This window comes from Petaurus breviceps, unplaced genomic scaffold, assembly GCF_028583685.1.
Source record: "Petaurus breviceps papuanus isolate PSGF00001 unplaced genomic scaffold, PetGlider_PUasm1.0 179, whole genome shotgun sequence".
NCBI lineage: Eukaryota > Metazoa > Chordata > Mammalia > Diprotodontia > Petauridae > Petaurus > Petaurus breviceps.
The window spans coordinates 4469485-4495264 of NW_027185779.1; the positions used below are offsets into that span (position 1 = coordinate 4469485).

The 25780-nt window shown below is 35.8% G+C and overlaps 1 protein-coding gene across 4 annotated transcripts in view; it reads left to right on the plus strand.

Moving 5' to 3' along the window:
- The window catches only part of VIRMA (vir like m6A methyltransferase associated), a 91376-nt gene extending 66949 nt beyond the window's left edge, over positions 1-24427 (plus strand). For 2 of the 4 annotated variants that reach the window (XM_069086623.1, XM_069086624.1), the window contains exons 12-24: positions 4396-4489; positions 4629-5173; positions 5717-5952; positions 7335-7584; positions 10706-10923; positions 15375-15507; positions 18086-18238; positions 18715-18875; positions 19522-19618; positions 21263-21429; positions 22249-22580; positions 23281-23424; positions 24087-24427. In XM_069086623.1, coding sequence (XP_068942724.1) covers positions 4396-4489; positions 4629-5173; positions 5717-5952; positions 7335-7584; positions 10706-10923; positions 15375-15507; positions 18086-18238; positions 18715-18875; positions 19522-19618; positions 21263-21429; positions 22249-22580; positions 23281-23424; positions 24087-24241 — 2685 coding nt within the window. In that variant the 3' untranslated portion in view covers positions 24242-24427. Of the gene's footprint in view, positions 1-1886; positions 2018-4395; positions 4490-4628; positions 5627-5716; positions 5953-7334; positions 7585-10705; positions 10924-15374; positions 15508-18085; positions 18239-18714; positions 18876-19521; positions 19619-21262; positions 21430-22248; positions 22581-23280; positions 23425-24086 lie in introns of those variants that run through there. The other 2 variants (XM_069086625.1, XM_069086626.1) reach the window with 2 other exon arrangements.
- The last annotated feature ends 1353 nt before the right edge of the window (positions 24428-25780 follow it).

Genomic DNA, 25780 nt, shown 5'->3' on the forward strand with positions numbered 1-25780 from the left:
ATAGGGGAAGGGAACTGAAAATTAAGGGTAACGTTAAGAGCAAGACCTAGCGTAGGAGTATGAGAGAAAAGCTCTCGAGACTGCAGTTTAGAGGGGAATGAAGGTATGGCTGTCCTGGGCACCCTCATTAAGTGGAGGTTCCAGAAAGAACCATCCAGTCAGAAGGAGGCTCAAGGTCAGAGGACATTTTCAGTGAGTGGATTTTAGGACTGAAGTGATCTTTTGTTAATCGTCTTTGGTGGTGTGGTAGAGAGTACTGATCTAGGAGTCAGAAGATCTGAGTTTGAGTCTTGGCTCTGACAGTTAACTGTGATCCTCGATAAGACACTTAACCATGCTGTGCGTTCATTCTTTATTTGAAAAATATTTGGTATTACCTACGTTTTAGAATTGTGGTTGGGAAAGGTAAGTCTTAGAGAACTATATAAATGAGTTATCATGATGATAAATATGGGATAATAAGCCCAGTGTTCTTTCATCAAGATATTTAGCTGAATGTTCTTTGATATGTAGTACCGTGTTTCCCCGATAATAAGACACTGTCTTATTAATTTTTTTTTGGACAGAAAAACACCAGAGGGCTTATTTTCAGGGGAGGGCTTATTTTAATGAACATTGACAGCAATTTTAATAAACAGGTAAATGTGAACAAAAAAATGTACCTTTATTCAATAAGCAAATCACTGGGGAAGAACAGGATGATGCGCTCACTGCTGCAGCTCTGATTGGATGCAGCTTGGAGCGTGGCGTGCGTTTCACGGGGGGGGGGGACGGTGCATACAGAGGGTACCGTAATGTAGCGTGTAGCGCAGGGGATCACCTTCACTACAGTAGCAATCTCAATAGGGCTTATTTTCGGGGGAGGGCTTATTTTAGAGGAATCTTACACAGTAAGGGGAGGGCTTATTTTCGGGATAGGTCTTATTATCGGGGAAACACGGTATTTTGCTTTTTATATTATGTTCAGTACCTTCTGTTGTGGGGACAGGTTTGCTTTTTATGAACCTTACTGTAGGGCATTCATTCCACATTAATGAGAAGTTCATTATAGGCTAGCACTTGAAATCTTGGTCTCAGTGTCTAATGCAAAACATTTGGGTGAAGAGGGGTGGTGGGAATTAGAAGGATTGGAAGGCAATGATCAGTTGAGAAATATAGGGTGGAAGTAAAGTAAGAAAAAAAGAGAAGATGAGGAAGAAGAGCTGTTAATTCTAAGAGAAATCTTGGTGTATAATAATACCTGTAGTAAAGTGAGTTTCTATACAATGTGAAATACATATGGTTAATGTGATACACGAACAGTATTCTTGTTGACGTTAAGAAAGTTTGTTCTTTACTATGGCCTCCGACTCTCCTGCTTTGCTTTTCTCTCCTTTATTTCATCTAGAAGCATACATTTTGGTTTAACAGAGTTTAGTGAGGGTTATTTTGGATTACTTAAGCAAAATAAATCAGAGCTAATGTAGGACCTAAATGAGTACATTGCTATCTTTTATATTATCCTGGTGAAAAAGCCAGAAATTTTAAAATTATGGCCACGTATAGTACAACTATTTCTCCATGATAGCTATCTCTGTAACCTAAGGGATCAGGTTCAGGAATTATATGTTTCTTCAACAAAAATTACATTTCTTTCACCTACTTGACACTGTGGTAGGTAGGTTCTAAACAAAGCAACATAAATATAACCCATCTGTTGTTAGGCAGTATTGACCTGGATAGGTGAAAAAGAACTGAGAACAATTGAACTTGTATTGTTTTTAGTGTTAAATATCTGTCTCCTTCCTCCTCACCCCCCTCACCAGCTAATATTGAATAGGAAATAAAGTTCTTTTCTCTTTACAAACTTGATTTCCTCCATCTCCCTACTTCATGCTTCTTAACAGAAATTGAACAGGTTTTAAAAGCATGGCAAAAACAGTGGAAGAGACAGCCCTGTTTGTTGAGAGTAAAGGAATGTGCATATGAATCATGCATGCCTTTGAGCTGCAAGCTGTAACAGGAACATTTTGCTCATGATTTCTCTCCCACTGAAACTGCCTTGTAGCTGTAAGATATCTACATATAAAAGGTAATTATATAAGTTTTTAAAAATTATAGCAATAGAATAAGAGAATTTTGTGGAAAGAAGGGTGAAGAAGAAATTGTATTGTTAGAAATTATCACTTTTCTGATATGGAAAAATTACAGAGAAGCAATGTATTTGACTTTTTCCAAAGCTTTGGTTTCCACTGAACCTTCAGAAGAGATATTTCAAAGTACCCAATTTACCTGTTTGGTATTTTCCATTTTCTTCATTAAACTCTATTTAGAATGTTAAAATTGGAGAAGAGGAAGAAAAGAGAAATAAAGATTTAATTAATCTTTTTTTTAAGCTAGTCACTTCCTTAGAAAATGAATTGGTCATGTGTTCGTGTACATGAACTTATGCATTTCTGGGATGACAGGAGACCATTGGTATTTGTAGGGAGTGTGTTCTAATTTCCTTGAAAATGCTGTGCATGATCATAATAAGAACTTGAATATCTGACCTGAAGGTACAGCTACCCCCAGTGCCTTAGATTCATGCTCTCCAGAGTTCCTTCATATCATATAGCCTGTCTTTCTTCAAAAGCACATACTTAGTCATGAAATATTACTCTTGCCTTCCCCCTGCTCCATCTGTAGCTAAAACTTTACCTTCTGTGAGTTCTTGTTAATCATTTAGCTAGTTGTTTTGATGAAAGGAATTCACATTAAGATTTCCTTGACTTTATAGAATCTACTTTAGGGTATTTCCATGTTAAAAGACGAACTTGGAATTCTTTAGTTGTAGTACATGTAGGGAATCTTTCTGTTTTTTCTTAAGGGAGATCATCTTGTGTTCTTTGTCTGTCTTCTATATTCCTCCTTTATCCCCTATTCCCCAGGAGCTAATGAACTTGATAGTAAACATTGCATATTTTGATAATCATCATTTTAACTTTTTCTGTCTCAAGTGACCTCAATTCAATCCATTATACACTTGGGTGCCAAAGTGTTTTGTTTTGTTTTTGCTTTTTGGAGGGCAGGGCAATTGGGGTTAAGTAACTTGCCCAAGGTCACATGGCGAGTAAGTGTTAAGTGTGAGGCCAGATTTGAACTCAGGTCCTACTGACTCCAGGGCTGGTGCTCTATTCACTGCAACACCTAGCTGCCCCCAAAGTGATTTTTCTATAGTGCAGATCTGCCTGTCACATCCCTTTCTCTCCTCCCCAATTGATAAGTTCCAGCAGTTCCCCATCATCTCTAGGATCAAATATGAAGTACTCTGGCATTTAAAGGTTTTGACCCCTGGCCCCCTTCCTGCGTTTCTGTTCTGCTTCTACAATACTGCCTCCAAACTTTTTATAAACCAGGTCTATTGACCTATTTGCTATTCCTCAAGCATGATGATCCATCTCCTGTCTTTGTACATTTACATTCGGTGTTCTCCATATTTGCCATACTCTCCTGCCACATCCCAACCTCCTCATAGCCATGGTTTCCTTAAAATTGGGTGCCTTTTTTAAAAAGCATTCGGGGTTAAATAACTTGCTCAAGGTTACACAGCCAGTTATTTCTGGGTGTGGTGCTAAGTATCTGAGCCTGGATTCGATCCCCAGGTCCTTCCGACACTGGGACCGGTGCTCTTACTCACTGAGCCACCTGGCTGCCCCAAATTGGTTGCCTTCTACTGGAAACCTATCCTTACTTTCCCTATCTGCTAGTGCCTTCCCCTCCAAAGTTTTTTGATTTATATATATTTCATAAACATATATAGACATCACATATACATACACACAATATCATCTTGCCATTTGACTATAACTTCTTTTAGGGTAAGGACTATTTATTTTACTTTTCTCTTTGTATTTCTAGCATTTACTTTTGTGCCTGACATGTAGTATGTGCTTAATTAATGTTTGTTAATAGAGTGATACAGATTCATACCATCTACTCCTGTCTCCTCATTTTCCCTAGTGATTATAAACATTTCAGGGCTTGGGAAAAAATGGACTTTTATTTTAAGGCAAAGAGTATTTTTGAATTTTTGAAACTGCAAATCAACAAGCTACAGATATGTAGCCTTTCCTGTCCATTTTGCTTTTTAATTTTTTAAAAAATTAAAACTTAGTTTATTCACTGAATTTGTTGCAATTGTATTCATTTTATTCATCTTATTCTTTTAGACAGTTCATAGTAGAGATAAAATAGTTTATTAGAAAACTGTTTTCAAAGTTTATTTAATACGTCTTTCAACTTACACTTAAAATGTGTATTTTTTAACAAAGACCATATTCAGTTACTAATGCATTGCTGCATTTTTTCTTGACCTGATGTACATAAGGACATGAAGTATATTAAAATCTCTTATAACTCTTGTTTTTTAAAAAGAATATTGATAACTTGATGACCCCAGAAGGAGTTGGTCTACCAACTGCATTACGTGTCCTCTGTAACATAGCGTGTCCACCACCTCCTGTTGAAGGTATTGTATTAGCCATTATACCTTTAAGTAGACTTCATATGTCTTAGTTATGTTTTTATTATTAAATGAAATCTATAAAATCTGTAATTATTTCTTTAATGTATAACTAATTTGGATGTTTTATTTTTCCTTTATAAAGGTCAGCAGAAAGATCTGAAGTGGAACCTTGCAGTTATTCAGCTTTTTTCTGCTGAAGGAATGGACACCTTTATCCGTGTTCTGCAAAAACTGAACAATATACTTACACAGCCATGGAGGCTCCATGTCAACATGGGGACTACTCTTCACCGAGTTACTACCATTTCTATGGCCCGCTGCACACTCACTCTTCTTAAAACCATGTTAACGGAGCTTCTCAGGGGTGGATCCTTTGAGTTTAAAGACATGCGTGTTCCTTCAGCCCTTGTTACTTTACACATGCTACTGTGCTCTATCCCTCTCTCAGGTCGTCTGGATAGTGATGAGCAGAAGATTCAGAATGACATCATTGACATCTTACTGACTTTTACACAGGGAGTTAATGAAAAACTTACAATCTCGGAAGAGACTTTAGCCAATAATACTTGGTCTTTAATGTTAAAAGAAGTTCTTTCTTCAGTCTTGAGAGTTCCTGAAGGATTTTTTTCTGGACTCATTCTGCTTTCAGAGCTCCTGCCCCTTCCATTGCCCATGCAAACAACTCAGGTATCGCTTCCATATCACTTGCATCTTTATAAATGACTTCAGTATCACTTAAAAATCCGTGATCTTGGTTATGGACCAAAAAAAAAAGCCCTGAAGAAAATAACTGGAGGAGGGTGAAACTTGTAAAACTGATGCAAGTTGGGCACTGTGATTTGTATGGTGGACGTAATACTTAGTGAATTTTTGTTAAAGTCAATTTTATTATTATACTGGAATTGTGCTCTTATGGTGTGTGTGGCATTTCTTAAAAGTATTGTTGCTTTTTAAATTGTGTTAGAATTTGGCATCTGTTATTTCTCTTAATGAAATTTGTTCTAATGACTATTTAACTGAGAGATAAAATATCTTACCAGGTCAGTTCAAATCAAGCAAATGTTTAGACTGTATAATAGGAAATTCTTTAAAAAAATTTAACTTTAGTAAAAATTTGCCTGCAGAAACAGATTGGTGTAGTAGTGTTTCCTGAAAATTATTTTTTGGTCAGTAATTATAAATATAAAGAAAGTTCATACACATATACATACATATATACTTTCTTAACAGGTTATTGAGCCACATGATATATCAGTGGCACTCAACACTCGCAAACTGTGGAGTATGCACCTCCACGTCCAAGCAAAGCTGCTCCAAGAAATAGTTCGTTCTTTCTCTGGCACAACTTGCCTGCCAATTCAGCACATGTTGCGGCGCATTTGTGTTCAATTATGTGACCTTGCTTCACCAACTGCACTTCTAATCATGAGAACTGTCTTGGACTTGATTGTAGAAGACATGCAAAGGTATTTTCATTTTATATTTTTTGGAAGACATTTGTTTCCATTTACTGAGTTTTCCTTAATAGATTTCCGTATGGACATTTTGACTACGTTTTTTAACTTATGATTTGGAAATCTGGCTTCAGAACTCATGGTACAGTAGCAAGAGCACTGGATTTGGAGTTATAGGACCTGGGTTTGAGTCCCTGCTCTGCTCCTTATAACTTGTGTGACCCTGGTCAAGTCATCTTGTCTAGGCCTGTTTCCGTAATTGTGAAATGAGGACTTAGGACTATATGCAACTTTAAATCTATGATCCTGTTATCTGTCACCTTTGATTTCAGTGTTTCATATGCAAAAGTAATTCTGTTACCTAGTCCTTTGAAGGAAGTACCACATTTTTTTTTTTTAAGCAATCGGGGTTAAGTAACTTACTAAAGGTTACACAGCCAGTTATTTTTGGGTGTGGTGCTGAGTATCTGAGCCCAGATTTGATCCCCAGGTCATCCTGACACTGGAGCCAGTGCTCTTACTCACTGAGCCACCTGGCCGCCCCTAAGCAACTGGGGTTAGGTAACTTGCTCAAGGTTACACGGCCAGGTGTTTCTGGGTGGGTGCTAAGTGTCTGAGCCTGGGATTCGATCTCCAGGTCATCCCGACACTGGAGCCAGTACTCTTACTCGCTGTGCTACCTGGTCACCCCAGTACCACATATTTTGGAGGAGGCTTTAGATGATTTAAAAGACTTCACATAAAAGCAGCAATTGTACCCTGATTATAAAAATATTATGAATGTTACTGTTAAAAATAACCACTCACACATATAAGGAGGTAACATGTTTGTATTCCAGTAAAACCTGTTATAATGAAAATCAGACTTTAAGGCGTAGACAAATTAGTGACTATTGAGATTAAATAAAGATTCTTCATTATATATTTGCTTTTTGGAGGGCAGTTGGGGTAAAATGACTTTCCCAAGGTCACATGACTAGGTTTCTTTGTGTGTGTGTTAAGTGTCTGAGGGTGGATTTCAACTCAGGTCCTCCTAACTCCAGTGCCAGTGCTTTATTCACTGCGCCACCTAGCTGCCCTCTTCCTCATTATATTGAACAGTTTATCTCAAGTATCTTTCAAATAGCATGCTCCTCTAGGGTCATTTCAGCTTGAGAAATTGTATTTGCTAATAAAATTTTAGTTATGCATCTATTAAGTAAAACCAAATCTATTTTCATTTTTATTACAATTCTAACATCTTCAAATTCTAAAGTATTATGTACTGTAAGGATTTCATGAAAAGTAGTTTGGTTTTCAAGGATTAAAACAAGATAGATTGGATTACAGAATAGAAATGATTTAAATATCAGAAGCAGGAATATTTTTCACTAAGTTTATTACTTTTATTTCAGCAATTCAGAAGATAAGGAAAAACAGTACACAAGTCAAACCACCAGACTTCTGGCTCTTCTCGATGCCCTTGCTTCACACAAAGCTTGTAAATTGGCTATTTTGCATCTGATAAATGGAACTATTAAAGGTGATGAAAGATATGCAGAAATTTTCCAGGAATTGTTAGCTCTTCGATCAACTGGTGAGAGTGTCATTCATCAGCAGTGTGTTGAATATGTCACATCCATTTTGCAGTCTCTCTGTGATCAGGTACTTATATAGTTGTTTTACATATTGCTTTCCAAACAGGGTACATCTGAGCCTCTGTCATTTTATGTATTTGTAGTTGGATAGGTGACATCCTTTCAATTGTGCTGCCTTCTGTGAAGCAAAACCTTTACAGGCCCCTGCCATTTAGTGACCACGTCAGTCAGTTCAGAGGGAGTGAAAGGTTAAATGGCAGTACCAGCTTTTTAATACTTCATAGACCTCTGATATTTGGTCTCTTTGTTGGAAGGCTCTTCTTTGTACAGCTGTTGTAACAGATTTCTTGATGTGGTTGTGGTCAAGGTGCTCATTTTCCTTTTGATTATGTTACAAAGGGTTTTTTCTGAGTTTTCCTTTTTCACATACAATAACTCATGAAGAATTGTAATTTTAGGATTGTTCATTTTTCTTTTTTCAGGACAGTTCTTAAAAATCTTTCAGGATGTGGGCTGTTTGACTGTACTCAAGGTCTCCCTGGTTAAAGTTGTCTGACTTTGGGGCGGCTAGGTGGCAAAGTGAATAGAGCACCAGCCCTGGAGTCAGGAGGACCTGAGTTCAAATTTGGCCTCAGACACTTACTAGCCATGTGACCTTGGGCAAGTCACTTAACCCGAATTGCCCTGCCTTCCAAAAAGCAAAAAAAAAAAAAAATCTAAGATGTCTGACTTTGTTCTCCATTGGTTTCCAGTTTACTCCCATGTTTATTCATAGTGATTTAATCCAAATAGCCTTCTGTGACTTGGATCCTTTGACATCCCTTTGCCTAGCATTAATTTAATTTTCGAGAATGAACTTGTTACCTCATGGGGAGTTGTGGAGTTCCAGCATTGCACTCTTTGTGTAAATCCCATATTTTTGATACTTCTTTGTGCTTCAACTTCCACAAAACTTTAGTTTGGTAACCTTCAGGATTCAGTCAAAGAAAGAAATCTTTTGGTGTGACTTTTTCCTATATAAAGAAAACCTGGGTAAAATTCATTTCAAGTTGATTCACATTTTACTTTATAGAATGAATCTTTACTTGAGGGACCAGTTTAATCACATTTATTAATTACACGTGAAGTTTAATCAGCTGACTAATAGTATAGCCTTGGCCCTAATTGTCTTCATTTCTAGGTCCCACTTTCTTTCATATTCATCTGTCCCAAACTTTCTTTTGTAACTTTACAGTTTCCACTTTCTAAGGCATTAAAGAAGGCAATAGTTTGAGGGTTTTAGCTTTCTGTATGTGTGTGTTTTAATTCCTAAAACAAAAATCTGACCTCATTATTCCCTTGTCTAAGAATATTCATTGACACCCTATATTTATCGCTTTATCCAAGATAAACTATAAACTCATCAGTTTGCCATTTAAAGCCCTTCAGAATCTGGCACTAGTCTACTTTTCTTACTCTTCTTCACATATTCTACATTCTAGTCGGACTTGCCTACTTGTAATTTCCTGAATTCAGCTTTCCATCTCTCGCCTTGGGACCTTTTCAAAGGCTGTTGCCCTTCTTCCATAACTTAGAACTGGAATCCTTGACCTCTTTATAAGTGCCACTTAGCTTAAGTGTCACCTCTTATTCGATGTTGGTGTTCACTCTTTTTCTTCTCAAATTATTGTGTTTACTTAGGTGTGTTGTTTCCCTCCCAGTGGATTGTAAATTTGGGCTTGCATTCCTCTCTTCGAGAACAGTGCCTCGGTATGACAAATACTGAGTAAACACTTCCTGAATTGAATTTAGTTAGATCATGGTTGGTCACCTTCCTCCCTCCACTTTGTCCTCACTGGGTGATCCTGTCACTGAGCAGCCAGGGCACTGGGTAACTCTGAGAGTTTATTTCAGTGAAAGACTGACCTAGCTTTCTTCTAGCTGTTGTCCTCTTATTTCGGTCCCTTTTCTTAAGTCACTGTCCTTACCTAAGATGTACCCCTCAATTTCCTGTACCTGCTTCCTGTCGTCCCTCCCTAGATAACAGTGCCTGAGTGGGCCTTGTCACAGGGCCCATTCTGCCCTGGCTGGGGAATATGCACTCCTGAGGTGGGCCTTCCTTTTTCTCTGGGAAGAATCATCAAATCAGTTTTCTGTCATTACCATTGGGAATTCCGGCCATGACCTTCTCCTCTATATATGTTAACTCTTCATTATAATGTAAGCTTTTTGAGGTATTCTCTTTTATTGGTACCACCAGCATCTTGCACAGTACTTAGCACATAATAGAAGCTTGCTAGATGGCTTTTTCATTGAGTCAGCTGCTGACAGAATGAAATACTGACTTTAAAGGGACTTATGTTGTATTGGGGGAGTAGTGAGTACACATTTTAGTATATATGAAATAAATGCCACTTTTGACCGCATTGTAATGTGCATGAGGGGGAATAATGTATAATAAAATTGCAAGGGTACACCAGAGTCATATTGCAAAGGGTTTTAAATGCTCAACAGAGACATTTGCTTTTGAACCTAAAGGCAAAAGCCAATGGGCTGCTAGAACTTGTTGAGCAGGGGAATTACATGGTCAAACCTGTGCTTTTGAAATAACCCTTTGGCATCTTTAAAGGATGAATTAGAGAGGGTAAGAGGCTGGATGCAAGGAGATCAGTAATTAGGAAGCTATTGTGATAGCCTAGGCAAGATGAAATTGGGGAATTGGAAATCATTTTGCTTATTCAAATTTTTAGTTGTCTTCATTCCCTTATAATGTCCCTGGTCCTTTTAAAATGTTATATTGTCCTTATAAAATATCAGTACTAAAACCTAATTGAATTTATTATCATAAGCAGACTTGAAAAATGCCAGGTGAAAAGGATTTTTAGTTTTTATAACAGACTTTGAACTTCTTTGCTAAATCATTCATAGATTTAAAAAATCTTCATATTTTTTTGAAGCAGTCATGTTCTTAAGCCATAGCTAATAATTTAAGTTTGTCTATTATTTTAAAATAATTAAATCTTATTTAAAAGGAGGGAACTTTGGTTTCTGTGTATATTCATGTGAGTATACATTTGGGTTGAAAAAGTAAAAATAACATTTTAATGAAAGATTTACTAGGAATAATTTTTACTCAGTTTGTGAAATTAAAAGACAAAGTGAAGATATTTTCCTTAGGAAATTTTTCCTCTCATTGTCTTCTCTTGTAGGACATTGCACTTATTTTGCCAAGTTCTTCAGAAGGATCACTTTCTGAACTGGAGCAGCTGTCCAATTCTTTACCAAACAAGGAATTGATGGCCTTAATCTGTGACTGTTTACTGGAGACAGTAGCCAATTCTGAGAATAGTTACAACTGCTTACTGACATGTGTCAGAACAATGATGTTTCTTGCAGAACATGATTATGGGTTCTTTCACTTAAAAAGGTAACACCTTATATCTCATTAATGCTGTAGTTCCAGGGATTTTCATAAAAAAACTTGAGGTGTTCACAGCTCCTTTGAGTAATTTTTGGAAGATCATTTGGCACTGGAAACATTTTAGTAATCTTAAAGAGCATAGATATATTTTGGAGATACTGCATTTTTTCCTTTCTTTTTAAAATACATGGTAATACAGTAAACAGACAAATGAGAAGAAAAATTGTCAAATGAGAAAAGATAGATTCCTGATAAAGTGGGAGAAATTAGTTTTTATGGGAAAGATCTTTAGTAAAGAGGTTTCCCGTAGTTAGTGAAATAAATTGAGATTAATAATTCATATCTAAAAGATGGAAACCTTGTTGGTTGTTTTGTGTTTGCATTTTATGATTTTTTGAATATTTGTGGTGTGACACACCTCTCCCCTTTATCTCCTTGAGCAAATTGATGGTTCTAGATTTTCCCTGATTTTTGGTGATGTGGGGTGGCACAGCTACTTGCTTCATAGTTGTGGGGGAGAGAGGAAAGGTTGTGTAAGGCTGGGTACTACAATACAACATTGATTTCATGTCTCAGAAAATTAGTTTAAAAGCTAGGACTATTTTGAAGCACCGTGAACTTTTAGTTTTTTTGCAGTCTATCCAGTCTAGTCTTTCAGTCCAGTGTTTCACTGCCTAATCTCTGTACCTTTTAAATGCTGGAAAGATAGGTTAGGGAGGAGGATATATGTTTCTTTGTGAGTATTCAAGGGTGAGATGAAAGAAAGTGGAGGAGGAGTTGTGATTTTAATTTTCTTTATTTCTTTACTCTTCCTGAAGCTAGCCTGGATACACTTTGCAGATGAGTTAACTGGAATGGAGGGAGGGGAGGAGAAAATAACAAGACCCAGAGGAAGTCCTAGTAGTTTTAGATTTCTCTAATTTGGGGGACTTTATCTTGTGAATGTCAAGATTCCCCTGAACATAAGAGTAATTGTGTGTGCACGCAGTCTGAACTGTCAAATACAAGGTACATATAAGAGTCAAATTTAGGGTGTCTTTCTAAGAAATCTTATCTTTCTCTTTTGGCTGTAAAATTCTTCTAAATAGTTGTTTTTCAAATGATATTTCCAAGGAAAACATTTTGACATCCAGAAAAATATTTATTTACCTCTGGTCAGTACTGTTGACTTGTATTTGGAAGTACTAAAGTTGAATGAAAATTCTTGTGGCAATAAGATTTGTTTGTTCAGTCATTTCTCAATCACATCCAACTCTCCATGACCTAATTTTTGGATATTCTTGGCAAAGATACTGAAGTAGTTTGCCATTTCCTTCTCCAACTCATTTTACAGATAAGGAACTGAGGCAAACTGAGTTAAATGACTTACTCAGGGTCACCCAGCTAATAAATGTCAAAGTCCAGATTTGTGCATTCTAATTTATTCTAGTTAGGTTTTTTTTTTTTGGAGGAGGGAAAGCAAGGCAGTTGGGGTTAAGTGACTTACCCAAGGTCACACAGCTAGTAAGTGTGTCAAGTGTCTGAGGTCGGATTTGAACTCAGGTCTGCCTGACTCCAGGGCCAGTGCTCTATTCACTGTGCCACCTGGTTAGTTTTTAGGACTGCACATTTTAATTGCCTGGTGTGTATACTTGATGTATGTGAAGCTTTTCCTTCCTATACAAATCAGGATTTTCTGAATGTATATGTAACTTGTTTTATTTTTAAAGATGCTTTTCTGTATCTTCATTTTGATGATTGAAGAGAATTGTTCAAGACTTTAAAGAATTACTCATTTTGGCGGCCAGGTAGCACAGCAAGTAAGAGCACCGGCTCCAGTGTTGAGAAGACCTGGAGATCGAATCCCGGGCTCAGACACTTAGCACCCACCCAGAAACACCTGGCCGTGTAACCTTGAGCAAGTTACTTAACCCCAATTGCTTAGGGGCGGCCAGGTGGCTCAGCGAGTAAGAGTACCGGCTCCAGTGTTGGGACGACCTGGAGATCGAATCCCGGGTTCAGACACTCAGCACCACACCCAGAAATAACTGGCCGTGTAACCTTGAGCAAGTTACTTAACCCCAATTGCTTAAAAAAAAAAAAGAATTACTCATTTTATCAAAATTATCATAATTGAACGAGTAGGTAGAGCATTACAGTACCCCCATTTAACGATGGAACAGTCTGAGGCACTGAGTTATTAAAAATTAATTTAGAATTACAAAATGGGCTGATGTGAATTCTAGAAGAAAAATTAACTTTACCTTCTCTGCCAAGCCTTGATATCACTAAAAAGTGAATGCTGGCATTTATATCTTTGACATGTGGTATGGATGTTGATTTCTGGAATTTTGAAACCTCACTTCTGCTTTTCCTTTGGGCTGTTGGAGTTTTGGTTGTCTGCTGCTCCTAAAGCACAGGCCTTTCTCCTATTACTCCCTCACTCAAAAAACTCCAGAGGCTTCCTTTTGCCTCCAGAATAAAAAAATACAAAGTTCTGAGACAGGCATTTAAAGTTCCTTACAGTTTGATTCCAGTCTACATTTACAGGCTTATTGAATGAACATTACTGTCCACACAGTCCATTCTCTAGGATCCAGGTAAACTGATCTACTTGCTGTTCCTTGTAATTGGCATCCCAATTCCTATATCTCTTGTGTCTTTGTATATATCATTCTCTAATCCTGGGATATATTTTTTCCTTACTTAAATGTCATAGGATCTTTTGCCTTCTTCAAAGCCCAACTGAAGTGCCACCTCATACAGAAAATTATTTCTGATTTTCCCAACATTCTCAGGTTCTAGTGAGCAGGTGATAATGATTTCCCTGGAAATTACTTTATATCTATTTGAATATATTTTTATTTACTTTTTGTTGAGTCAGCAAGCATTTATTAAACACCTACTATGTGCCAGACACTGTGCTAAATGCTGGGTAATATAAAGGCAAAAAACCCTAGTCTCTGTCCTTGAAGAGCACACCATCTGATGAGGAAATAACATGTAGACAACTTTGTATACTATATATGTGTGTGTGTGTGTGTGTGTGTATGTGTATACATATATGTATATGTATGTGTTTGTATGGGGGGGAATCTCCCTTCTCCCTGATTAAGGGGGAGAAAAACTAAGATTATTGTTGTTGTTTGTCCTTCATTTAGAAAAAAGAAAAATCAGGGGGTTGCTAGGTGGCGCAGTGATTACAGCACTGGCCAGGAGTCAGGAGGACCTGAGTTTAGATCCAGCCTCAGAGACTTAACACAAAAATTAGCCATGTGACCTTGGGCAAGTCACTTAAACCCCAACTGCCCTCCAAAAAAAAAGGAAAAAAAAACAAATTGGGAGGGCAAGACCCTCAGGGTTTCTGGCCAAAACAGAAATAATGCCTACTCACTCTGAGTCATTCAGGGTCTAAATAGTGGCATGGGACTTATTGTTGGCTAGCCTGTGAGAACCAGAGTGATTTGTTTAAGCCTTGGTCCTTAAGAAAGAAATCTAACCTGTAAACTCCAAGATATCTTGCGACAATTCCAAAGGGAAAGAAAGAGAAAAAAAAAGAAAGATAAGGGAAGGAAGGAAGAAAGAAAAAAAGCTATATTGTCCAACCGGACAGTTCCATTTGGTTCCCCAGTGAGGTGGTTCCTATTACTCACAGGAGTGTTGTTTGTCTTTTGTTCTTGAAGGGGACCATGACATCATGGATGTGATGCCATGACATGCAAGTGAATTGGATTTAAGTGAGGGGGGGCTTTGCAAAGTCACCAGCCTTATTTCTCCTCTGGAGCCATCTGGGTCCAGTGGCCAGAAATGTACCACTGTGGTTCAGTAACCAAGAAAGCTAACGGAATCTTTGGCTACATTGATAGAGGCATGGTCTCACTGTACTTTGCACTGATTAAATTATGTTTGGAGGACTGGGTTCAATTATATTGAACTGGCTTTACATTTTAGAAAGGACAGTGATAAGATGGAGAATGTCCAGAGTAGTTCAGCCTGGATGACTAAAGGCTTTGTACCCAGACAAGGAACCAAGGTGGTTTCTCTTGGAGAAGAGAGGGTTCAGGAGAACATGGTAGCTATGTTTTAGCATTTTAGGGCCTTTTATACAGAAGAAAGATTTAAGATCTGTTTAGCTTCAGAAGACAGAACTACTAGAAATTACTAGAAGCTTCAAAAGGATGAATTTCTTGTATAATATGAGGAAGAATTTACCAAGAACACTAGTAAAAGTGGAGTGGGTTGTGCCTGGGGGTAGGGGACTATGAGTTTTTCCTGTGTAGAAGCCTTAGAAAAGGTTGGCTGAAAAAAAAAGGTTGGCTTGACCACTTGCTGGGAATGTCATGGTAGAAATTTTCTTTTGGGTCTTGGTTGGAATTAGATAGACAATAAAGGCCTGTGAGGCCTTTTTTCATTTTATATTGCAGGGACTGATACCTCTTAGTAGTACTATCTCTAACTTTTTTTCTTCCTCTCAATAGTTCATTAAGAAAACACAGTCATGCCCTACACCGCTTATTGAAACGAATTGTTAGCACATTTAGTAAGGATACAGGAGAACTAGCATCTTCTTTTTTGGAGTTCATGAGACAAATACTCAACTCTGATACAATGGTGAGTTAATACATTTAGTTTTTCTTGAATTTATTAACTTGTGCTATGCTATGGAGTAATTTAAAAAGCCATTTTGTCTTTTATTTAGAATTTACATGCATTTCTTTTATGTTATATTTATTAAGCATTTTGCTGCTGACTTTAAAGCATCAGTGTGAATGTAACCTTTGAGACCAAAGTAATTTCAAAAACGTTTTCCTTCTCTTTTAAATTTCATTTTTCTTTTTTGCCATACTGAGACTACTCAGAAACCAGTGTGCCCTGTCTTATTAGTCAACAAGTATCATGGATGGTGGCATACCAAGTTCTTTTAGCATTGAAGTGCATTATATTTAGATTCATTCATTCAGTAAGTATTTATAGCTTTTTTGGACTAGGCAAGTGGCCTACCATGACATAGATGAAGTAAGTAGTCCCTTTCCTCAAGGAGCTAACATCCCATTAATAGTATTAGAATGTTTAATTGGAGATCTGAATTAAAAACTGAACTGTCTTCCAAAGTGATGTCTCCTGCTTTAAACCCTCTAGTAAAGATCTAAGACCAATGGTTAGATGCAGCTTAGATTTGAGTCTCTGCTATAACATTTTTATGTGTTTGCAGTGGCTGAAGATAACTTGTTTATTAAAATGTTACTAACAGGTAAGTTAGGAAAATGTTTTTATGAACTATTTTGATCAACAGATTAAGAAAAAGTTTTTAAATGTGAATTTTTATTTATAGCTTTAAGTTATGTAAATTCATTGGGAATAAAATGTTTTCCTTCATCTGAGTTTGATTTGCAAAAAGTTATTTTTTGTCCATTAACTTTTTAATTTTAGAAATTTACATTTTGTATTATGACTTGAATAGTTATGAAATTTTGAAGTACTTTGGTGCTAAAAAGTTGAAATATTTAGGGAATGGCTAGGTGGCACAGTGAATAGAGCACTGGCCCTGGAGTCAGGAGGACTCGAGTTCAAATGTGGCATCAGACACTTAACACTTATTACCCATGTGACCTTCAGCAAGTCACTTAACCCCAATTACCCTGCCTTTCCCTCTTCAAAAAGCAGCAAAAAAAAAAAACAAGGTTTTTTTTTTACTCAGCATTGGAACAGTAGCTCAAAAGATAGACAAATTTAGAGAATCCACCCCAGATGTTCACATGGACTATTTGTGTGTTATCTGTGGTAGAACATTCTGAGCTAGTACTGGCCTGATCGCTCACAGTTGGACATAGTGAAACTCAACTCTAGCATAGTGATGTCATTTTGGTCCTCTTGGGAATGAACAACAACAACAAACTAGCTACAGATAGTCTTTCAACAAGTTACTTGAATTCCCAAGGGTGTTTTGTTGTATTCACAAGCTAAAAATCAGTATTTTCCTTAAGTATGAGACAATATGAAATGGTGTGAGATAGTATCACACTTGTTTGAAATTTTCACATCTCATTTGGTTTTCCCTTACAACATTAGTGGTTAAAAAATTATACCTTTGTATCCTAAATTGGATGTTTAGGAAAAGTTAGATTTCCCTGTGTAAAGGTCTTTAAAAGATGTGAAGCTTAATTTAAAATTTTTTCAGACACCAAACTTTTAAATGTGACCCAAAGGACAAATTATCATCAACTTTAAAAGGCATTTTCTTTTATTTTTAGCCACGATCTGTTACTTATGATAATGATAAAGGAAGGATACCTTAAATAAATGAAATCTTCATATAATCTCACATCTAATAATTTTCATCATGTTCCTCACAACTGTTTTTGTAAAACATAGCTACTACTGGTTAACCAGATTGGCGTTTATTTTTGTTTATTTGGTTAATTGATACCTGTTCACTCTCTATCCACTAAAACATTTAGTGATAGTAGATTATAATTGAGCTATATTTGAATACTTACCATTCTCTGATAGAGGTGTTAATATTTTGGAATGGATATAAATTGTACAGATAGCAGGAATATAAGTCGGGGGTCTCGGTAGTTTATAAATGGATTAATCCATTTATTTTTGTTCTTGTGCAAATATTATACTTAACCACTTAAAGTGTACTGTATATCCTTTTTTTAGAAGAAAGTTTAGGATGTTTTGAAACTTGTCCACTTTTAATTGTTCAAATTAAGGAGTAAAACTTACTGAGCTGTGACTATATGCTGTAAGGCAGAAAATATTCACTTCTACACCTGATGGGATGTCATCTTTGGTGGGAAGATTGCTATCCTCTTCATTTGTTTGGCTTCCTGTCTCCTGAGAGAAAATTTAAAACTTTTGTCAGCTCTTTGTGATGGCAGGCATAGTTTTATTAATTCTTGTATAACAGTTATGTTGTGAGACTCTAGTGTATTTTGAGGAAGAACATTTGAGACATCATGGTGCCGTAATTGAAAATAAGTAGGCAAAGTTGTTGCATCACTTCTTTGAGATTGTAACATTAATGCCATCTACTTATTTTATTGCTTCATTTAACAGTTTTGTGCTAGTATAAAGCAAAAACCATCAAGTGAAATAATACTAGATGATTTAGATGTTTGATGTAAATGTGTAAATTTTACAAATTTATTATTTTAATTTAATTTCTGTCTAATGTTTACAGGGATGTTGTGGAGATGACAGTGGTATCATGGAAGTAGATGGATCTCATCCATCAAGGACATTGAGTCTTAATGCTGCAGAATTAAAACAGCTTTTACAGAGCAAAGATGAAAGTTCAGAAAGTTTGTTCCTTCAACTGGAAAAGCATGTTTTGGTAAACAAACAAAATAACCCTAAACCCTCAAAAAAACCCTTCCCTTTAATCAAACCCTATTTTCTCCCTGTCTGGATTACTATGTTTTTCATTGTCACTGTTTTGAGTAGTGATTCCTGCAGTGTGTGGTTGGCAGTATTTTTTTTCAAAATCATATGGAAATTAATAATTTATGAAAGAATATTGAACTTCCCTGAAAATCTTAAGAAGCTGGTTATTTTTGAAATGTAACCTACTCTCTTGATTGCAGGGTACCCCTTGCTATCCAGTTTATATAAAGGAAATAGTCTTGTGTTTATTGTTTTACTTTAATTGGAAGATAGAAATTTATTGCCTAGTAAAATGTTGATGTCAAAAATTTTATTTTAATGGCTCAGGTTTTTTCCATTAAAAGTATGTGGGCATAGTAAGTGTTATTTATTTTTTAAACTTGTGCTTTATGATTCAATTTTTTTTCTTTTTCATCTTAAACCTAGGAACATTCTAAAGATGATGACAACCTGGATTCTTTGCAGGACAACATAGTTGGTCTTAGACAAATGCTGGAATCTGCAGGTGATCCTTTACCACTTAGTGATCAAGATGTAGAACCAGTACTTTCAGCTCCAGAATCTCTTCAAAATCTGTTTAATAATAGGTAAAATAATTTTTTATGTTGTTCTCTGGAATCAGTGGCCATATTAAATATGTCACCTATCTAGTTTTAACAAAATAAAATATAACCCCCTTAGTAATTGGCTTTTCAGTCAGTAACATTTTTATGTGCCTCTGAGGTGCCAGGCATTGTGCTCAGGGTTGGGCATCCAAACACAAAAGGGAAATGGCTCACATTCTTCAGTGCCCTCACTAGTTTGCTTCACAGAAAAGAAAAAGGTTTGGGAATTCAGCTCCCCCTGGGCTCTAGAGCCTTTGCTGGGCTAATGATTGGTTGTGTGATTATTTGAGCCTCCATTTTCTTATCTTTAAAATGAGGGTATTGAACTGAATGATCTCTGTTCTTTGGATATTTGTCGTAAAAAATTTCTTTGAAAATAGACTGCTATTCCCATTTAGTAAGAGAATGAAATCTATGTAGCATTTCTGAAGAATTAATATATATGTTATTTTTAATCTTGTTTAATCTTTGCTAAGGACCCTTTCTGAAGTAGAAATTTTAAAGTTGTAGCACCAAATTTACTAACCCTTCAGATATTTTAAATTATAGTTTATACAAGATTTGGAAGATGATCTTAAATATTTTGAAGTGTGCTTATCACCAGTGTATTTGCCGACTTTTGCTATAGGACTGCATATGTGCTAGCTGATGTTATGGATGACCAGCTGAAGTCCATGTGGTTCTCTCCGTTCCAGGCTGAAGAGATTGAAACAGATTTAGATTTGGTAAAGTGATTTTTTTTTTATATATATCCAAAGAGTTATTTTAAAACTGTAGATGGTGATAGTTTCTTTGGCTCCTAAAATGGATTTTACTTTGTGTCAAAATTCTCTTGTTGGGTTACTGATACAGTTTATGTTTTGTCTAACTGTGCATTTTATTCTTTGTTTAGATTTCTCTTATTTTTCACATCTACCTCATTTTAGTTCTTTCATATCAGTGGTATGAATCTTTGAGAAGCAGTGCTGAAGGGGTAGGATTGTAGTCTTGCCTCCTTATTATGGTCTCCATTATAATATCTGCTGTAGGCTGAGTTTCTCTGGGAAAGTGTATGGTGTTCTGTTTCCCTATGAGCTATTGCTCTTGCCTGGTGCTAAAATGATAAAAAGATCCTCATGGTGGAACCCTCACTTTGATCCTGTGTGTCAGTGTGGGGAAGGTATTATGACAACTAAATCCTGTTTTTTTAATAGAATACATTTGGTAAAATGATTATTTTATAGCATAATATGTTGCATTTGGAGGGAAGCATGCTAAATTCTTTAGTACACTGAAAAATTTTTGAATGTATAGTTAAGCACATTGAACTTGTATGAAGTTTGTTCTCCATAATTTGTTCTCCATAATTTCCAGAGAAAAGAATTTCCAACCAATTTACTTTTTTGTTAATAAATACTGGAGCATTGTTATAATAATGGCGAGGTGTTGAGCATGATCTTGAAAAAATAAATTTTACTTGAATATTTTTATTGTAGGAACAGATATAAGCTGTTTATCATCATATTCTGCAAACACTTTTGAGAACTCTTTTGCTGAAAACTTAATTTATGATAAAAAAGACATGCCCTTCTATTTTTTACAATTGTATTATGATTTTAATGTCAGTTATTTAGTGTTGCCTTTTTAAAAAAATTTACTTTTAGTGTTATGTTTTTAACATCTAAAATAGATTAACTATCTTAAATCAGATTGATATGAAAAAAGTGCCAAAAGTGCTATTTAATATTAAGTCTTTTTCTAGATAGTTTAGTGTATAAGAGATTATACTTTGAGATTCTTAAAATGAGCCATAGGTTCATTTTGCTCTGCGAAGTTGATATGTTAAAGATTTATAATAACATTGTTTCATTATGTAAAATTTAAGAAATTTAGGCTTGATCAATTTAAGAATGATGTATGTTTAACTACAATTTCTGTTAAACTGAACCCCTGCTAGAGCTTCTTGGAAGTACCATGGTAGACAAACCTTGCAATAAAGAAAATATAAAGTTTATTGATGACTTAGGCTCCTCTCTTTTGGAAATTGGTCAGGAAATTTCACACGCCCTTAGTCTCTATCAGGCTGTAGACATTCTACATTGTCTCGAAAAAGGTTGTGAGACTTTGCTGTCTGTGCTTGATTTTTTTTTTTTAACTTTTTCAGAAACTCAGTTTTAAAGGATTTCCTTTGTTGATAAAAATTCATTCTGTTTTGTTTTTTTTTTTTGAAAAGTATACATGTAGCCTCCCCCATACCTATCTAAATGTTGGCTCTTGTGTATTTTCCATGTTAGGAAAACTTCTGCCAAAATTATACTTAAATAAATGCATCTGGAAACTCCTCACCCCACCAATTACACTGTTGTGAAATTATTCTTTTATGATTGCAGGTAAAAGTTGACCTAATTGAGCTCTCTGAAAAATGCTATAGTGACTTTGATTTGCAAGCAGAATTAGAGCGTTCCTTTTTATCAGAACCATCGTCTCCTGGGAGGACAAAGACTACGAAAGGGTTTAAGCTTGGCAAGCACAAACATGAGACTTTTATAACATCGAGGTAAGCTTTATTACTCTATAGCTCTCTCAAAACAACTGCAGATGGCTGAGGAACATTCCAGAACATGATATGGTAAACTTTGCAAAGTGGTGGTTTGAAATATAAGCTGTTTTTTCTGAAAGTCTTTTCCCACTCCACTTGTAAAGATCACTTATTCATTTGGCTTATTAGTGGGCTTGGGTATAGGGAGTTTGGGCCATTGTTCTATTTTTTAATTATAAGAAAACTTGAGGGGCAGCTAGGTGGCACAGTGAATAGAGCACCAGTCCTAGAATCAGGAGGACGTGAGTTCAAATCCAGCCTCTTACTAGTCATGTAACCTTGGGCAAGTCACTTAACCCCAATTGCCCTGCCTTTCCCCCTCCAAAAAAAAAAAAAAAAGGCAAAAAACCCCAAACAAACAGAAAATGAAAACTTGAGAGTGTCTTGGACATTTATTGCTTTCTTGTTCTTGAAGAAAAGGGAAATTAATTGGGTCATTAAGAAAATGTTTTGTACTTGCAAATAGCATGTCAGACACCTCTATTTTTTCCCCTCGATTTTGTAATATGTAGTTTGTTACTCTTTATGTGCTGTTTTCTATAAAAGTCATACCGACTTTTTAAGGAAAAAGATTATTTTTGGTTTGAGGGAAAATAATCTTTTGAATGAAGTTTGGAAACAAATGGAAGAGATCTTTGTGGGAACTATCAAAGTATGAGTTTTAAGTGCGGAGTTAAATCAGTTTTAATTTGTTTTCTCTGGTAACATAAGAAAAAATGAAGTTTCTTTATGTACTTTCTATTATTTTTAACTTAAGTATTTAAAAATTTTAATTAGTGGAAAATCTGAATACATTGAACCTGCCAAGAGAGCACACATTGTGCCACCTCCAAGAGGAAGAGGCCGAGGAGGATTTGGACAAGGTATCAGACCCCATGACATCTTCCGCCAGAGGAAACAGAACACAAGTAGGCCACCATCTATGCACGTGGATGATTTTGTTGCAGCTGAAAGCAAAGAAGTGGTCCCACAAGATGGGTTACCACCACCAAAAAGGCCACCTAAAGTGTCACAGAAGATATCTTCTCGTGGTGGGTTTTCAGGCAACCGAGGAGGACGAGGTGCTTTTCATAGTCAGAATAGGTTCTTCACTCCACCTGCTTCAAAAGGTAATTTGTTTTTTTTTGGAATAGTGAATAAGTTGAAAATTTGCCTTGTTTTCTCAGAGATCTAAGGAATTTTATCTAAAAAAAACCCCACCAAACTGTACTACTTATTAGTCAGAATTATTCCAATGACTCTCATTTATGAAAGAAGCTTTTAGACTGGATGTCTGTGTAGGAGTGAGTGGGAGGAAATTAAATAGAAATATAGTTTGACTTTTTTAAGCAAATATTTCTCATATTTTTATCCCAGTATCTACTTAAGTCTTTCAGTAACATTTATGACCATTATTTTGATTTTTATGCATTGGATTTATCGATCTGAATTACAAAAGTAATTTGTTTTGTGATTATTCTTAGTTTTACCAATTTATACTCATCAAATTGCTTTCCCAGGCTAATATTATAAAACTATCCCTTTCAGGATTTTTTAAAAAGGTTTTTTGGTTGTCTAAATTAGTAGATATATATGTTATCTACATGATGCTCTACCTGTTGCATATACATATGGGAATGGAAGAGAATAGATTTCTTTAACTATCAGTAATTCTTCCTGGAAGTCATTTCTTTGAGTTAGTTACTTTTGTATTCCAGTAATTTGCCTGAAAGTTTTTCCATAAGTTGTTAGTAGTATTCCTTCAACCTAGGACTTAATAAAGGGTAAAGTTCTGAGTCATTAAATAATGACATTATATTTTCTGCTTAGGAAATTATAGTCGTCGTGAGGGAACACGAGGTTCCAGCTGGAGTGCTCAAAGTACACCACGAGGAACCTACAATGAAAGTAGAGGAGGACAGAGCAACTTCAGCAGGGGCCCTCTGCCGCCACTTCGGCCACTCAGTTCTGCAGGTGGGTTTTGTTTTTATTTTCAAATAGCACTGATGATATGGGAAGATGTTTTTTGGCCCCTTTCAGGTGGGAATATGAAAAAGAAGCATACTGTGAGACATTTAATGCTAATATGAATTTCTGTATTTTTAAGCTAGCAGCATTATTGATTTCCAGAAATTTCCTGAACAACTTGACAACCTGGACATTTGTGCTCATCTGGCTTTAAAAAAAAATCCATTAGCAAGGTGTTAGGGTGCTTACTATATTTCATTTACTGTCCTAGAAACTAAGAATACAAAGATGAAACAGTGCCTGCCCTTAAGGAGCTTCCATTTTAATGGGGGAGACATGTACATATGCAGGAGTATAGAGAATTAATAATGATAGCCTTTTTAGAAAACTACTTTTGGACAGATAATGTCTAATCACCTTTGTGACCCAAATAACAATAAAAAAAAGTGATTCTATACAATTCATTTTGTCTTTGGTACTAGATGTAAGAGTCATGTACTTGTCTAAATTACATTATATATTCTATTAAATGAAATCAAAATTTTGTTCATTTCAATTCTACTTTGAATGGTATATTTAATATATTATTAAGTAATAATAAATCAGTGTTTACTTTCAGGAGTGAGGAAAGTGAGCAAGAATTAAAATAACTATTTTTTCTATTGTAGGATATCGTCCAAGTCCACGTGACCGTGCTTCCAGAGGTCGGGGTGGACTTGGACCTTCTTGGGCAAGCGCAAATAGTGGCAGTGGAGGCTCAAGAGGAAAGTTTGTTAGTGGAGGCAGCGGGAGAGGTCGTCATGTACGGTCCTTCACACGATAGAAATTATTCTTGGGAACATTCTGAGAGCATAGACATTTCATCAAGACAATTTTTAAAAATCAAGGCACTGAAGGACCAATTTAGATTTAACAGATATCGGGAGACATCTGAGAGAATATTTTTATCTGAAGAAAGATTTTGTTTGATATGAAACACGAAATTTCAATAAAAATCCAAACATTTTTATGTATGGTTGCATATTTTCTCTTTATATCCTAAAGCACTTTGAGGGATTTCATAGAAAATGCAAGATATATCTCAGTTGGGGCATTAAAAATTCTAGCAATTTTTTGTTATAAAATATCCCATGCCTGTGTAGAAAGTAGCATTTTTCTTTGGTTAAAAATATGGAAAAAAAGTGTTTTTTTTTCTTTTGTGATAGAAAAGCTGTATGAACTACTAGCCTACTTTTGATGGTGTTATAATTAATACATCACAATAAGATAATGCTATTTGGGGAGAAATTAGAAGCATTTAGTGAGACTTGAACTTTATCTTAAAAAAAAAGTACATAAATATCAATACAATAACATTTACCCCAAGGAGAGTTTTGTCACCCTGAGTTTTTCCATTAATAGTATGGAGTACTGTTATCACAAATGCAGTAAATTTATCTTTGTCAGCTTGATACTTTTAATTTTTATAGTTGTGTATTTGTGAGGTGATAGCTGGAAGGGTTCTGTTTGATAAGAAAATGACTGAAGGAAACAGCACATCAGACATTTTTTCTTAGTTGTTACTGAGTTAAAAAGATGTCTTTCATGTTTAGAAAAAAAAAGGTGAGTAGAAAAATGTTAATACTTAGAATCCAAACTACCATACAATGCTTAACATAAATCTACCTTGTTTGTATAAGGTGCAATATCGTGTAGTGCTAAAGATTGGATGTTGTGGTTTGCAATTCTGTATAACATAGCGAAGGTCTCTTAAGTAGCTGTATTTCTCCTGAGATTATTGGATGAGACAAAGGAATCTGAGATAGGGTTAAGATGGAGATTAACATGAGGTTCAGTGGAATGAGATACAAAATCACTGATTTGTCTTGAGTTCTTTCTGTAGTGCCCACTGAGTAATACTATGTTGCAATTGTATCCATAGCTATTAAGTGTGCTTTCAGCTATTAGGAAGACATCACAGATAATAAATTGTTAATGTAGAAGTTGCTCTTAAAATGGGGTTAGTTATTCAGGGAAACTGAAGAGTAACTTGGTGACTGACAGTTTTGACTGAAGAGATAAACTTCACATGAATGGTAGTAAGGTAATGTAGGAAACTGGAGAGTTACATATTATGGTATTTTGGTTATGATTATAGGAGTACACAAAGGTCTACAGAAAGATCCTCTTCAACTGTTTTTAATTATTGAATCCCATTGACATATCTGGAGGAGGCCTCCTCCAAGTTCATTCTTTGTCCATGTAGGATTTTATTCTATTCCAAAGGCAGATTTTGTCAGTGGCAAATGTACGCCGAATAGGAAAGCAGCTATTTTTCAGGATGCTTTTCTCTTTTTAAAAGAATATTTCTGGAAAAAATAGG